General features: G+C 40.0%; 1 protein-coding gene across 1 annotated transcript in view; it reads right to left on the reverse strand.

Annotated features, from left to right (window-relative positions):
- LOC137589426 (proton myo-inositol cotransporter) overlaps window positions 1-12,536 on the reverse strand; it is a 49,930-nt gene extending 37,394 nt beyond the window's left edge. The window contains exons 1-3 of the mRNA XM_068307194.1: window positions 11,755-12,536; window positions 2,667-2,826; window positions 1,204-1,406 (exon numbers count right to left, since the gene is read on the reverse strand). Coding sequence (XP_068163295.1) covers window positions 1,204-1,406; window positions 2,667-2,826; window positions 11,755-12,322 — 931 coding nt within the window. The 5' untranslated portion in view covers window positions 12,323-12,536. The remainder of the gene's footprint in view (window positions 1-1,203; window positions 1,407-2,666; window positions 2,827-11,754) is intronic.
- Window positions 12,537-16,014: the final 3,478 nt, after the last annotated feature.

A 16,014-nucleotide genomic window follows, 5' to 3' on the forward strand; every position in this document is an offset into this window, starting at 1 on the left:
CATTTGTCTGGACAGACCGGAGAGAGACTGAAAAGACTGGTGTGTTTTCAACTTGGTGTAGGTGAGGAGGCCTAAACTAAATCATTTTTTAATAGGTTGTCTCTTATAGTTGCTGCAATACTCGTGCATGGCATTGAGATATTATATATGATGAGAAGGCAGCATAAAAGAAACACCACAGAGATGTGCTATGAAATCTAAGAGTCAATCCACAATAAATGCACACCCCCAAGAACACCTCTCCATCACTCTTTAAAGAATACCTCAGCAAATTTCAGACGGAATATAAGGTTAAGGGTTGAATCAGACTGGAGAGTACTGCACAAGCAGCCTTAAGCAATAAACATGTGGAATGATTTTACAAGTGGTTTTATGCAGCAGCAGTATTAGCAAATACTGTCTATTAGGTAGCAACATTCATGAGGTCAAGCAGAGATCGGCTAATAGAATTATTAAAGATGAGAGAGAGAGTAATTTCTATCTGGTCTATCACATTAACTTTCTTCTTCTCTGTTTCGTTTCTTTGTTGACAAACAGCATGAATTCAGATGAAAATTATGCTTTTCTCATTACGAAAGCTTCAAAGTGTTATTGTTTGAATCAGAGAGATAGATGAACAGGACAGCATACACCAAAAGATTCTGTGGTGCACCTAGCTCATGAACGCTCTGACAGATCTCTCGTTTCCACACGAGAAAACATCACTCTTAAACAGACAGGATGTGCTTTGTATTTCTGGATGCAGACATCAGAGTCATTTTGAGATAGACAAAAGAGCTCCACGTGGAAACCGTTTTAGGAGACAATCAAGAGAAAAGATGAATCTTTTGTTGGCGGGTCGTTATCGTTGGCTTATGAGTTATCTGAATGCAGCAGAACAGCTAAATGACTTTGTACTTTTTTTCAAAAGCGGCTGCAGCATTAGGGCCCAGAGTTGCATCGCTTTCAGCTGGCAGGTGTTACTAATGTGAGCCCGATAGACATATTTCTATAACTCCCTTGGCTCCCATAGTGCTATACGCATCTCCTTTAGAGTAGCTCATTGACTGCTGACCAAAAAAAATGATGAATGACCTCAGAAAGAAACACCTCAGAAGTATTATCATCTTGTTAATCTTATTTTTTTCCTTACATCTTATTAACACTTTATTTTTGTAAAGTTGAATGCATACAACACAAAAAACTAATTTTGCTCCCCATTACCTCCTCCGGATTCCTCTTCATCAATGCTGTTCTTGATGCTGTCATACTCCTCATCTATGTTCTGGTTGCCCCGGATCTGGCTGAGAACGCGGCGAGCCTTCTGTGTAAGCCCGCGTTGGATTAACCAGCGAGGACTCTCTGGCAGGAAGAGAAATCCGATGAACTGCAGCACAGCAGGAAGCACTGAGAGACCTAACATGTACCTGGAGAGGAAGGAAGGGATACCTGACATGAGGAATCAAACTAAAATTACACATACAACCATACGTTGCTTAATTTTGTCATGCAAATGTGTATTCCTTCTGTTTTTAACAAAAATATGTCACCAAAAAGTCACACTCAGAACAGGTGGTCTGTAAGCAACATGATTTTATTGGTGGGGGATGGGTACACCCTGGACAAGTTGCCAGTTCATCATAGAGAGAAACAAACACAGGTAGAACGTACATACTCCGTATAGGAATGTCCCAGAGGGAATGGAACCCAGGACCTTCTTGCTATGAGGCAACAACATTACCCACTGCATCACAGAATGCCTATGATTTAATTTAATACATTTAAACACTGGGAAAACTGTCAAGGCCTTATGCTGTTGAGTTCAATATTTATAAATTTATGAATTCTAGCAAATGCCTCCAACTTTGACTAATAAAGTGAGATTACATGTAAAGTAAAACAGCAGTTATCAAACCAACAGAGTGAGAGTGTACGGCTGACACACTGTAATAAGACGTTATCAGACGTCATACATTCTCCTGATCTGTAAAAACCTGAACTCATTACAGCAGATACTATGGTGGCATACACTTTGTTTAATTCAGGTGAAGAGAAATAAAATTGACCTTAACCTCGCCCACATAAAACCACTGATATACTAGTTTGTCATTCTGAGATGCACAATGTCTTATGCAAAACAATAAAAGGGTAAAACAGATGAGAAAGAGGGAGGAAAAGATTGATAGTGATAATACGCTGTCGTTATATTTAGAGGTAGGGTTAGGGTTTCTTTTTATAAACATAAACGTCTGGAGACAGACAAGGCTTTTTCTCTGTTCTACAGACAATCGGACAACATTCATACCCTTAAGTCAATAAAAGTCCTGGAAAATCATGAGAGAATCACACCAATCTGGCCTTCAGAATCCCTCCCATCTCCATCAGAACCACAGCTGAAGCACTTTTGTGCAAAAAGGATGATTCTTATCGACAGAATCTTACATCCCATCCTATGAATGTGAGGCTGCATTGAGTGTGTCAGCGTGACTGAGGACAGTCACAAAGATAATCTACTGTTGGATTCAGTCTTATATAGTAGTGTGTCTGCTCTACCTGTGCATGTACTGACATTTGGTGTGAGGATCTGCGCCAGACCTGGAAATCCTTGCAGTCTTAGGAAGTTAGTGAATTTTTACAAAAATATTTATGTATTCAACATTTTTTTAAAAATATATTCTGTGTCTCACCTCCATCCATCGTGCTGCAGGTAGCTGAACGCGCCGTCGATGAGGCTGGCAGTGAACTGTCCACCGGTGATGAAGAGGGTGTTAACAGTAACCAGCTGCCCCCTGAGTTGGGGTGGAGAGGCCTCGGCGATGTAGACTGGAACCGTCATAGAGGCGATTCCTACATAACCAGGAGAGAGAGGGAGAGGAGATGGTTGGTGGGGACTTCTATTACCCAGAAGACATGTGCATGAAACAGTTGGTATTTGGATAAAAGTTAACTGTTGACATCTGAAGTCTTTGGACTGAGCTACATACAGTCACATCTAAATTGGGTAGAAATGTATAACATATGAACTAATCAAGGTTTATTTAACCAAAATCATTCCCAAAGATAAAATTTGAAGCAAAAGAAAATTGCAAGATTAGTGAAAAAGATCATGACCTGACTTCCAATGTCAATGGAACATTTTAGCATCTTCTACAACAATCTTTTGTTATACTTCGAACAACTGTTTTTGCTCATTTTTTGACAAGACACAGCATATAAACGATCTGGTTAAACTAAAGGGCATAACTGCTACAAGACAGGATATTTCCTTTAAGACTTAGTGGGGGCCAAAACGGAGCTGAAGTGAGATCAAATATCAGATGTAGTGCATATCCACTGCAGCAGATGGTGAGACACGCACCTTTAAATAAATGCCAGTAACATCTGTGTGTCTGCTTGGAGGTAATTGGTTATCCAACACAGCATCTTTACAGGGTCAAACTATGTCAGGTCTTTGTTAACAACTGTTCCATAAGACTACCGCTCCCTGTCTGAGTACATATGAGAGGAGATTCATAGTTTAAAAGCATTTTAAGCACATGTTGGATGCTATTCTCGATATGACCAATCAGAGGCCTTTTCTTAAAATGTGTGCTTTTGTTCACCATCATACTGTATTCATAGGAATCATAAGTGTTTTGCAGTTTTGCCACTCATTACAATGATTTCAATGATCTTTATATCAAACAAATAAGTTTGAGCTTTGAACTAAACAGGCAAGTATGAAAAGAACTAAAGAGACACAAACAAATGCTGCAGCATATATCAGTAATGGGACTTGCACTACTCTGATTTCTGGAAAGCATTAATTTACATACACACACACACACACACGCACGCACGCACGCACGCACGCACGCACGCACGCACACACACACACACACACACAGTGGGTGTGTGTTTGTCCAGGATGTCTCTGACGAGGTGCCATGAGACCACAGCTTTCTGCAGCTGGCTCCTGATAAGTTCTATTAATAGTCTGCCACTGCCTTCTACCCTCCCCTCTCCTCCCTTTCCTGCTGCCCTGCCCTCAACGGCCGCCATGACGACGTGGCTACCTGTTGCTATGACAACCACTTTCTGGGAGAGCAGCCGTGATGTCTCTGTGCAGGCACCACATTGTGGCAACTTTGGGAACCGGGAACTAGTAACAGAGAACAAAAAGGACTTCGTCTTCCTCCTTGAGGGAGTATGTAACACACTCCTTGACAATGGAAGGAATCAACAGTTAGTTTAGAGGCCGCTGTTACACCCAATCCCATCAGTCTTGTCTCTAGCATTTCCCCTTGATAGCACAAACATATCTTGAGCTTTTTGAGGCAAGCCTTTGTCTTAATTATAGCGTAAAAAATGATGATCATCTAATGACGGAAATACGAGATCCAGATCACCGCTCAAATTTAATCAGCTGCTCTTGGGCATGAAGGCTGTCTGCTCAGGCAAATTGAATCCATTCATAAGCTATTTTAGAAATAGTCTAGGGTATTTGTAGGTTAGGCGTTCATGTTCAGCTTCTGTGGCACCACTGAAAGGATTCTAAATACAATATGACCTTTTACAAAACATCTCCTTACCGGTTTCTTGATCATTTTAACATAGGAAAGATTTCCACATTGGTTTTACGTGAACATCTATTTTTAAGCAGCACCAGTTACTGTATAATCTATATTACAGGGAGGTAGAATCATGAGCCATGTCAGTCACACGTTTATTGTGATGTTTCTTATTCCATTGCATATCACACAAATACACCTACCACGATCAGCACCTGTTCATTTTTAACATCTGTTTCCACAAAAAGTACAACGGTGGGCATTTAGCCTGGAGCTTGTCTCGTAAAAATGTTCTGGTTTACATCATCTGACTCTTTAATATTCATTTGATTTATCAGTATTATTTTAAGTCCATGTCGTAGACCTTATTTTTTATTTTTTTGATGAGGGCTTGTGTCATGTCAGGACACAAGGGTTGCAAACATATAATTTCCATTGTAAAAAGGTTCAACCATTTCTTAAACCTATCATTTTCCTCACAAACACACTGTGGTGAAGACAGGATAGAAGAAGGATGACCTGCCCTTAACGTACAGTCTACAAACATACCCATGCTTTGAGCTTCAGGATTCATTTCTACTTCTAAAGCATTTTTTATTGCTTTCAGCGTGCTCTTCAGTTACTGGAGTTTACTTGGTTTTCCTATATTTACGTCTTATTTCTGCCCTAATGGTATAATTTGGATCATTCGACACAAGGTAGGTGTTAAGCAGACACTCTGAAAAAAGATCCTATAATCCATTCCATCGGATGGGGAGGCAGGCTTATAAGCCCCCCCCCCCCTCCAAATACAGCTACCTATTATCACACAACCCAAATTCAGGTCAACTGTATCATCTCCTTGGAAACTAGGCAAAGCGCAGTTCTGGAGTGCCTCAGGATGAAAGGCTTATAAATTTTTTGGTAAGTGGACTTTCTACTTTTGGACATATGCTATAACGGACTGCGGAGATCAGTCTAGCATGTTTGAAAAGTCTTTAATAATAAGTATGAAGTTGAATTCGAGATTTGAGTCGGTAGACAGAGCAGCAGGCAGATTTCATGGTAATCTCTGGAGTCGTTTATCAGTGGAGACAGAAACCACCACAAACCATGAAATTGTTTTTTGATTTATTTATTTTTAATCCAATAGCTACTATGTGTGTGTTTGAACAGTATGTTTTTTATCCTGCTTGCTTGACACCATACACACACAAAGAGTGAAGTATGCACAGATCTTAACTCACTTAATGCAGACAAGTCCTGGAGATCCTCATGCTAATACCTTAGTGAGTATTCATGTCATACAGCCTGAACCCTCCCTGCTCTGCTATCTCCATTCTTTTCACCAGCTTGTCAGACGAAGCCACACCTGCCGTGACAAAAAGCCCTTATGCCTGAGTGTGAGATGCTGCAGTTGATATTCATGTTATTACTGAGTATTGGATCATTTCTATTGAACTCTCTGGTGCAGGTGGAAAAATAGGCTGGAGTCCATTAAAGCTAATACCATTACAGACCATTAAAAAGGTCAAAATACCACCAGAAACAGGCTCTAGAGTCCATTTTCTTGATACTTATTGGACACTGGCTTTTAGGCTACACAGTTAAACTGCCAATTCTAATTGTATTAGCTTGACAAATATGTCATATTCCATCTTGATTGACTTGTGATTCTCTATTTGGACAATTTTTTTTTAACCAAATAGTAAAATTCCACTACTATATATGAAATAACATATGTTTAAGTTTCTAGCTGGCTCACCAAACAGCTAGCCTGATTATCTAACTGTTTGCCCCAAACTACATCTTCCATGCAGTTAGTAAAATGAGTTTATCCATATCCATTATCTGCTTCTGTTTAGTGTCAGTTCTTTTATTAGAAAAAAAAAAAAAGTAGTGGATTTTTGAATGCCTGAAAAAAGCAGCTTCAACATTTAGTATCCAGAGTTGCATTTTCCAAAATCAATCTACCAGACGTGGCGAGATGAACCTTTAACTACAATAGCTCATTTAGGACGGTTGTGTTTTCATCTTCCTCAGAAAATGACTGAACACACACAACGTTTCCATATTTCTCGTCTTGCTGGATTGGGGAACTCTTTGAAACTCGGTTTCAGTGTGTTGCCACTCTGGTAAATGGGCTCTACTTTCAGCACCACGGATAGTTCCCAGCCATGTCTTCTCCAAACAGACTCCTCTCTCTCTCTCTCTCTCTCTCTCTCTCTCTCTAAAGCCATCATCTGCTCAGACTCGGCCTCAAAGCAGTGCGGTACGCTCCAACAGAAGATCTGTCGGGTCCTGTGAAGCTGACTCTGGGCACCCTGAACAAAGCTCCTGCTGACTCTCTTGATCACAATATGATGCTTCATTTGGCCCTCCATTGCTGTGGCGTAGTAGAGACAGAACATGTTCTGGCACTAAGTAGCTCATTGTGACCGAGGAAGCAAATTAGAGGCTATTGGGAGATCCTTGAAAATGCAGCACGAGGAAAAAGAAAGCTCCCTGAGTTAAAGCTGTTGTTATTTTCAAATGGATAAGTGGTGTGAGGGGCGATTAAATTCAGTGGTACAAGCAGGAGAGGTTGTCCCCTTCCTTAATTAAATTCACTCAAGTGAGTCTAATTTCATGCCGCGTTTTGCAAAAACAGGTTTGTTTGTTAAGATGCAAATGAAAGAACAATATACTCTGCTGCAGGATGAAAAATGTGTGATCTTATGTTTTCAAAAAACAGAAAGTACGAATCTAAATCCATTAAAAAAAAATCATTTTCTGAAAACTTGACATTTTAGCGATGTGGTTTCCGCATTTCGAGCAGTAATAGGTGGGTAGAAACACCTTGTTAGAGCAACACGTATCCTCCACATAGTCAGGAAGAGAAAATGAACTTGATTATACAGAGAAAGTATTAATTATTGTGCCTCAAGGTAAGAATAAGCACTATGTAAATAGATTGCCTTCATCTGTGGTTTATATGGACAAAACTCTTTTGATTACTTGATTGATGGAGAATATAGAAGGAAAACATGACCATAAACACCATGTGGGAGCTACTGTGTGTGTCTGTGTGAGATTATGGATTATGAATAATAAGGGCTGTAGGTGTCAGAGCAGATTTCACTAGAAAAACAAAACATCTGCTGCTACTTTTTGCGGATTTTAACCACTATCAAATGTAGATATAAAGAAACTATTATTTTAGAAGGAGATGTTGAATATCAAAAATTACAGGGCAAATGTCACATGACACATAGAATGTACAATTAGGGAACATGGTTCACTTGTGTTGGAAAGCATTGTCTTCATGTGTGCGTCTGCAATCCAACTAAAGATTCCCACCAACTCAGCTTGTCTTGGAGGAAGACCAGATAATTCTGTGTGAGAAAATTAGGTAAAAGTCTTATTAAAAGGTGACATTAATATCTGACATTATGTCTAAATATCTAAAACTTTTAGATGAGTTGCATTAAATATTTTCATGGTAACTGGATCATAGGTCTACTTGTATGTGACTGCCTATCACAGTTCTCCCCAGCTCTATATGCCTTTGTAGCATCTTTCAGCTCAAAGTTTCTGTTTCACAGCCCATTTCTTTCTAGTTCTGTTCAATTCTCTCCATGGTTTTATCTCCAGTCAAAGTTTTAGTGGAACAAAAAAAAGGACCGTATTCAAATGCTCAGCGTTGAAGAGAAGAAAGACAAAACATTAGTGGCTAGCTGGGGGACATAGTGGAGCATTCAGAAGCTTAGCAGCCAGTTATTTCCCTCAGGAGCCGGTGCAGACTAAAACAAAGTGAATATTGGACTTACATTCATCAGGCTGCCAGAACTACAGCTCTAAATGAATGCTAATGTTTCCGTTTATCTGCAGGATATATAGAAGAACATCTGTTTGGTAAACAAGCACAGCCACACCGATGTTTAGGACAACCCCGTATATCAGAAAGACCAATATGGCGGTTGACGTTATCTCATTAAATGTATGTACTGTATGCTGGTTGACAAATGTGATCTAAATGACATGTGCAGACATGACAAATACATGCTTTAAAGCCATGCCGGTTTCACCAGCATCTTTTTTCAACTAAATTTCTTGGTCGCACAGGAAAAAACTCATTACAAATGAAAAATCCCATGCTTGAAATCCACAAAAGAGTTATTCCTTCAAGATAAAAAACATCCCATGACAAAGATCCACTGCAGGAGGAAAAGCCTTTCAATTGATTGGAATTACCAAGTCATGAAATAAATCATTGGCAGTTCTGACAGGCTGGTTCAATACTGTCTGTTTGCTCAGGCTAGCAGTGGTTCCTATCACACATTATGTGTAAACAAGCAAAGGTCAGAACAACCAGCCAGGAGCTGACAAACCAGAGGCTTCTGGGTAGGAATAAAAGGAGGAGAGTATCAGTGGTGCAGGTCCCATGACCTTCTTATATTCCAATTCAAAAACGTGAAGTAACTGCGGTCCTGACAGGTGTCGGTCATGTTGATGTGAGCATGCAGGTGACAGGCATGGTTGAAATAATTGCATACAATAAAAAAATCTTCCTTTATTAATGTCTCCGGGGTCTAATTTTGGATGTAGAATGTACTTGATTATCTTTCAGGGCTAGGCGGAGCATGCTTGTGTAATGAAGGTGTCTGTGTAGGAAAAGATTGTTCTGGCAGAGGGGGAGAAGATATGAAGCAACCACTTGCTGTATCACACCTAAATTCACCCTGGAGATCAGTTTGTGGTTGTATTAGCAACTAGTGGAAAGCTACAGCAGTTTCTGTTCTCTTCATTTCTCTCTGTTTGCTAAATGTTACCTGCTTGATTACTCTCAATAAACAACAAACAGTCATTACACAAAAATGTCTTGTGTACAATCCAGGTATAATTACGAACAATATGGTAATAATAAATAATAATTAAAGATGATTTCTGGTGATCTCCATAGTAAAGTTGTGACTGATGATGTCCTTGTACTCTTTGCAATTCAAAAGGACGAAAGCAATATTTCCAAAAATGCCACCTTTAGGCAATAATCACCCTACATTCATTTTCTTGTAGATGATTACAATCATTTCATCTACAGCCCTTTATCTGCATCAAAGGTAACTGATCTACTGGAGATTATCCCAGCAGGATATGAGCAAGCGGTGTGGTACACTCCAGATAAGACGCCAGCCCATCGTGGGGCCACATGAAAGACAAGCAACCACTGACACACCTACAGACAGTGATCAGTTCACCTAACCTGTGTGTTTTTGGAGGTGGGAGGAAGCCACAGAACCCGGAGAGAACAGACGTGGGGAGTATATAAAAAATCCACACAGAAAGGAATTAAACTCAGAACTCGCTACCATTTTGCCCAGAAAATATTAAGCGCTTTCGAATATTTTAGCAACACAAAAGAGCACATTCTGCTTTGAGTCCAATCGGCAACATTTTAATTAAAGTTATTTGAAGTGTAATCTGTTGATTATTTCCATGAATAGTTCTTCATTTTGGGAAAATTAAATGATGAACAAAGAGTCATCAAAGCATCACAGAATTGGATGCTTGGAATTGGATGGATTGATGAATTTAAGGAACTTGTTTGGTCAAAAAAGCCCCCCAAAAATTAATTAACAATGAAATGAAACCTAAGCAATTGATTTTCAGAGTTTTTTTGTTTTGTTTTTTTGTGTGTCTTTTTTACAAGCCATACTTATCAAATAAGTGACTGATTGTTCAGGCCTTCTGTGAATTTTAATTTTCTCTGTTGTGCTTGTCTTGCTCTGTATTTTTGGCGTTTTTTTTCTGTATTTATTTATTAGGAACCAGTTCAGTGAAAGGAGGTGAAAACTAGCTCATTGGTTATGAAAAGGAAATCACATCAAATGGTTTCAATATACTGTATGGGCTTTGCTTTAACAGAATGGTCACAAAAAATAGCAGTTGCAGAGAAATGACCTTTTTCCCATTTCCATGTAGTTTGAAACCAATAAATGTGATGTGTTCATTAACTCCAAATATAAAGCAGGTTGTCCACCTTATTGTAACTACATTGAGAGTGAGAGACAGTGAGAGAAACGCACCCAGTGATGTATCATCATTGCACAACTGGTCTTTGCTTAAGAAGTTTTGGAGTCAAAGGAAAAGCTCCCCAAGTTTTGGACTGGATTTTTTCCACACAGGACATATGAAGCATTTTAAGCTTCACATTGCAAGAATGAATCTCTGGGTTTGATTCACTTTTGTACAGAAAAATCAACAACAGGATTTTCCATCATTCTCCTAATTATGTTAGGATTTATTAATGCATCATGTGACAGGAACCAGAATCAATGAGCACAAGAATCTTTAGGCATGGTGCTAAAAGAAGATGACACGCAGAACTATTCACTGCGTATGTTTGACGAAACGTTAATCTTTTCTCAGTGCTTTACGGAGGTCTTCTATTCCTCCATCTATCTCTCAGCAGAACTCTTAAAAAAGACGGCGGACTGGACCCATGAATGTGTGCGCTCAGCCAGGAAAGCCCATTTTAACATCCCTTTCCACAGAGACTGTGACTCGTGTAACAGGCACGTCTCGTGTAATAGCATGCAAAGAGCAGAGGAAAGATAGAGGGCTAATTGAAGAGAAGAGAAAGCAGCAGGTGAAAATATTCATGCAGTGGGGGGGGGGGAGTAGGGTAAGGCAATTTATTTCATTAAAGCAATATTCTTGACATCTAAAGCTTCCTGTTTGATTGCTCCCTTCATCCTGGTTTCCTGTGGGCATGCTGTGGAGATGTTCCCATCTTCTTCTTTTTTTTTTAAGAATTTGTTTTCCTTCATCACTTAATGTTACCCGACTGAACTTAATAATGATGATGGTGATAATAACAGTAAAGACAGCAAGATGTCTAAGTGAGCAAACAGAGGGCCAAACTGTGTAATTAGAAGCTGTGAGTAATTACAAACGTGGAGCCGGAGGCAGGAAGAGGACAGGCAGCAGCAAACCAACAACCATTCAGCCAGAGGAAGAGGGACCCATCATCTGACCGTGACCTCTGAACTCTCTCATGTAGAGCAAATGTTTAAGCGTGGGAATAAATATTAATGCTCGGATGAGATAATTTCACAAGTTTTCAGGTTTGAGCTACTTTTTCCACCTCAGTGGAAAAAGTAAGAACTTAAAGCATGTTGTACCCAGCATGTGCTTGCATTGTTTATTTACCCCCACAACATTCCCATGAAAACAAACAGGGACCCATGTTGGCCCCAAGTCTTACCAAGCCCAACTCCAACGATGAGCCTCCCCGCCAGGAGAGCCTCTTTACCCGGAGCGGTGCTGAGCACGATGCCCCCGACGGTGAAGAAGAAGCTGGCCAGCAGGATGCACACCCTGCGCCCGAACAGCCCGTTGAGGAAGGCGCCCAGCAGCGCAGACAGGGCGGCCGTGGCCACAGTACTAGAGATGAGCACCTCCTGCCACAGGGCGCTCAGGTCCAGCTCCCTCTTCAGCAGGAGCATCGCCCCGGAGATCACCCCGGTGTCGTACCCGAACAAGAAGCCTCCCAGGGCGGAGAACGCAGCCAGGACGTAGACGAATCCGGGCGTGACATCCTGCTGGAACTGCTTGCGGGCAGCCCTTTCCAGGTCCACGGTGGATGAGGAGGGTTCTGTCGGTGCGCCCGCGGAGGAAGCCGCGGCGGAGGCGCCCTGGCTGCTGATGCTGGCGCTGGATGGAACCTTGATGAGACTCCGCTCTCCTCCATCCTTCACTTTCCTCCACCGCTCGCCCATCAGGTTGCTCATACTACGGAGATTGTAGTCATGGTCGCCCTGCTTTCGCGACATATGGGAAACACCACACAGGACAAGGCTGCTGAGTTAGATCTGATGCTTCCCCCCCCCAAAAAAAAAAAAAAAAAAAAAAAAAAGGAAAACAGACTCCCACACCCACTTTAACTAATTTACTCCCCCTCCCAGTTTGGAGCGATCCAAAAACCCACTCCTAAATATAACTGTTACATAAAGTTGCTCCCCAGCCTTGCGTGTGTCTGTTGATCGCATCCCCCGTGGTCCTGATGAGAGAAAGTGAAGCTGAGTAGGGAGGAAAGGTAAGATAGACGGAGTGATGTGGAGCAGTTCGTCACTACCAGCGTCGGTGTGACGCAAAGAAATACTGTTTTGGAAACGTGATACTCATGTGAGGACTTAATCTGGTACAATCTAATAATAAGGGGGAAAAAAACATTCTATTCTAGAAATTGAAATATCTCAGGTAAAATTATCGAACTCAATCAAAGAAAATAAAATTATGTCATGCAGGTATTTATAGTGAATATGATGGAGCAGTCAATTCATGGTAATTTATAAGAAACAATGATTATACTGTTTATCATTTTCTCTATAGGTGTAACGGAAAGCTCTATCAGAGTGTGTTCAAAATGTCAATACTTAATAATATAGATATATAATAACCATAAGTTTCAAACGTTGAAATAAATGCGCACACATTTTGCTGAACAACACGCTGCTTCGGTCATAATAGAAACCGGCTGCCCCCTGCAGGACAACCCGATGTATTGCATGGAGAAAAAAATAATGACGATCTTCAGGGGACAAAAATTGTACAAATCTGTTTATGGAGGTTCATTGTGGGGTGTTTTTTTTTTTCCGCACAGTATTGACCGCTGATGTAACAGAAGCATATTCCTGCCTTGCCATAAAAACCAAAGGAAGGAATATTATGTTGCTGTATACTATGTTATAATATTAAAAATACAGTATTACAGTGTGGTAATGATAAATAATTATATATTGAACGCAAAAAGAATACAGTATGATTCATTATCTGATGAAATTTCCTTAAAAAAAGGTAGAAAGTGATGAAACGTCAATCTGTCAGTGTTGTGGAGCAGCAAAGAGGATTAACACAGCTGATTTTACAGTGTCACAGCATTACAGCTGCCTTCTCGCATAATTCACACATACTGATCTGGCACCGCTGAAGGACGCTACACCTTCTACTGCGAAGCCAGCTGTTGTTTGGTCATTATTATACGCACTGGGTGCTAATGCAATCACACATATACTGTATGTGTCACAAGTATTTATTTTCATTTTCATTTTTATTTTATTGATTGTTTGACTTAGAAGATGCCAAAATTAGTGACAATCCACAGAAAATTTCAAATTCCATGTTTTATAAAAAACCTCACATAAGGTTAAATTTCATTCAAAAAACAATTTTAAAAAATCATATATTGATTTATTATAATTTTATACAACAAGTCAGGCTTGTTTTGCTAACAGAAAGAAAAAAAAATGATGGTGATTGAGAGATGTAGACTAAAGGTGAAATAATCTGTAAATTCGAAAGCATTGCTATACTATCAAATTGTACTCAACATTACTGGATAAATACACTCACCAGTGTCAGGTGGAGTATTATGATTAGTGCTGTTATTAATCTGTTTTAATTAATCTGTTTTATGTCACTTCAGGAGCTGCAATGATACCCAAATATAATGTTTTTATTTGATCCTGAAAAATGCCTAGAGTGATAAATAAACTGACCCCGTGATGTCCCTTTTCTCTTTTTTTCAGAACTCTTTTACGCACTCATTGGCCACCTTCACCGTTATTGATCCATCTTAGAACACAGAACAAGGATGTGTGTGAACATGTTGTGTGGATGCAGCCTGGAGAGACGACATGGTTGTAAATGCATTCGAGAGTTGAAGGAGATCGATAAATGGAGAGTGGCGTCACAGAGTGGAGAGTGGACACGTTCAGAAAAAGAATGGTGATCTCAGTCCATTAGCGAGGGAGGGCAGGGATGTGACGTGTTTCTTGTGTGTGTGTGTGCGTGTGTTTTTTTGTGTGTGTGTGTGTGTGTGTGTGTGTGTGTGTGTGTGTGTATGTATAAACTACTAACCCTGTATACAGGATAGTAGTTTCTATTGATTTGAAAACCTGTGATATCTCTACCAGGAAAATTAACACTGCAACTCCTGCTGATTCAGCATGTTGGAGGTGAAGTCTGGGCGGTGCTCCTTCAGTCAATGCATCCAGCCTTTGATGACTTGGTATGGTTAGGATTCGGGTTTGGATTAGGATTAGGATTAGGTTTATTATTAGGGTTAGCATTAGAATTAAGGTTAGGGTTAGGGTTATGGTTAGCTTCCTTTGCCCTGATGCAACTAACATCATTCAAATGATGAGAAACCAGATGATGAAAAATCAAAGAAAACCTCACAGAATAATCACTAATCACGTCCTCTGAATATTCTATAGCATGTTATCAATTCCCTTTTTAATTAATTAGCATCCACAAATCCCTCATCAGCATGAATTGTTGGTTTTTATATCTTGAATAGATTTACTGATGAATACTGATGAGTTAACAAGAACAAGAACAACAACCAAGGCAATCAGGGACTGCAACATCCCGCGACACCCCTGAATGCAAAATTTTACCCTGTCCTACTTTCATAGATCAAAGCAGTAGCTTTGATCTATATTCTTGCTCACACTGGCCTTCTTTCTTGTCTTTTTTATCCGGTTCCTGAGTGTAAAAACTTGACCTAGTTTTTTCAAGGTCAAAGTCATCCTCTCATTTACATCCCCTTTGCCGCCCCAGTAATGTGCTTTTTATTTCATCTTTTTATCCAAAGATATTTAGTGGACTGACGGACAGACAGACGGACAAACACACAAACAGTGACAATTACAATACATCCCCTTAGCGAGACGTAACAATTGTAGTAAAATAGGAGCACTTTCCATAGAAATGCAGCTCAAGGTGCTTCACAACAAAGAAACAACATAAAATAGAGATTTGAAAGAAATGCAAAATCAATAATGATAGCAAAAGTGAAGATTAAAACAGGGGAAATATCTGGGTCAAATGCAAATGAAAATTAAATACGGACTAATAGTTTTTTCCTGAATGATTTTGGGAACTTCCAATAAACCAGCAGCAGTTTTCTTGGAGTCAGTGAGCGAAACAACCACTCAAATCACGATTGACAATAGATGAAGTACACGGTCTCCTGTAAGGCTTTTTAATGACACAAGAACATTTCGCCCCTTAACTAAATCTCCATAATCAACTTCAACTGTGCTATCAAACAAATCACCACAAAGAATATCTAGAGCACGATAAACGCAAACCAAAATCATTTCATGGGGTGCTCTTAGGTTCTAAGTTACAGGCAAAAACAAGAGGTTTATGTGAACATGATCCTCCTGCTGCGAAAACAGGAATGAGTTCTGAGATGCTGAGTGTGAAGAGGAAATGAACAGAGGAAACAACTGGATTGTTTTGTAGCATGCGGTGCCACAACACATCTAGAACACGGCTGGTCAATAAAATGAAATTCAAAGGCCATGATTCGGGTCAGCTGAGGGAATACAAGTGAAAACAATTGCTGTGAAACGGACATTGACACAATACTGATGATTATTTATCACTGCTAAAGCTCCTCAACTATAACTCAGCTTGAATAGAGACTTGAGACAGTTTTAAAACCTCTTAATCC

This window comes from Antennarius striatus, chromosome 22 (genome assembly GCF_040054535.1).
Source record: "Antennarius striatus isolate MH-2024 chromosome 22, ASM4005453v1, whole genome shotgun sequence".
NCBI classification, from domain to species: Eukaryota; Metazoa; Chordata; class Actinopteri; order Lophiiformes; family Antennariidae; genus Antennarius; species Antennarius striatus.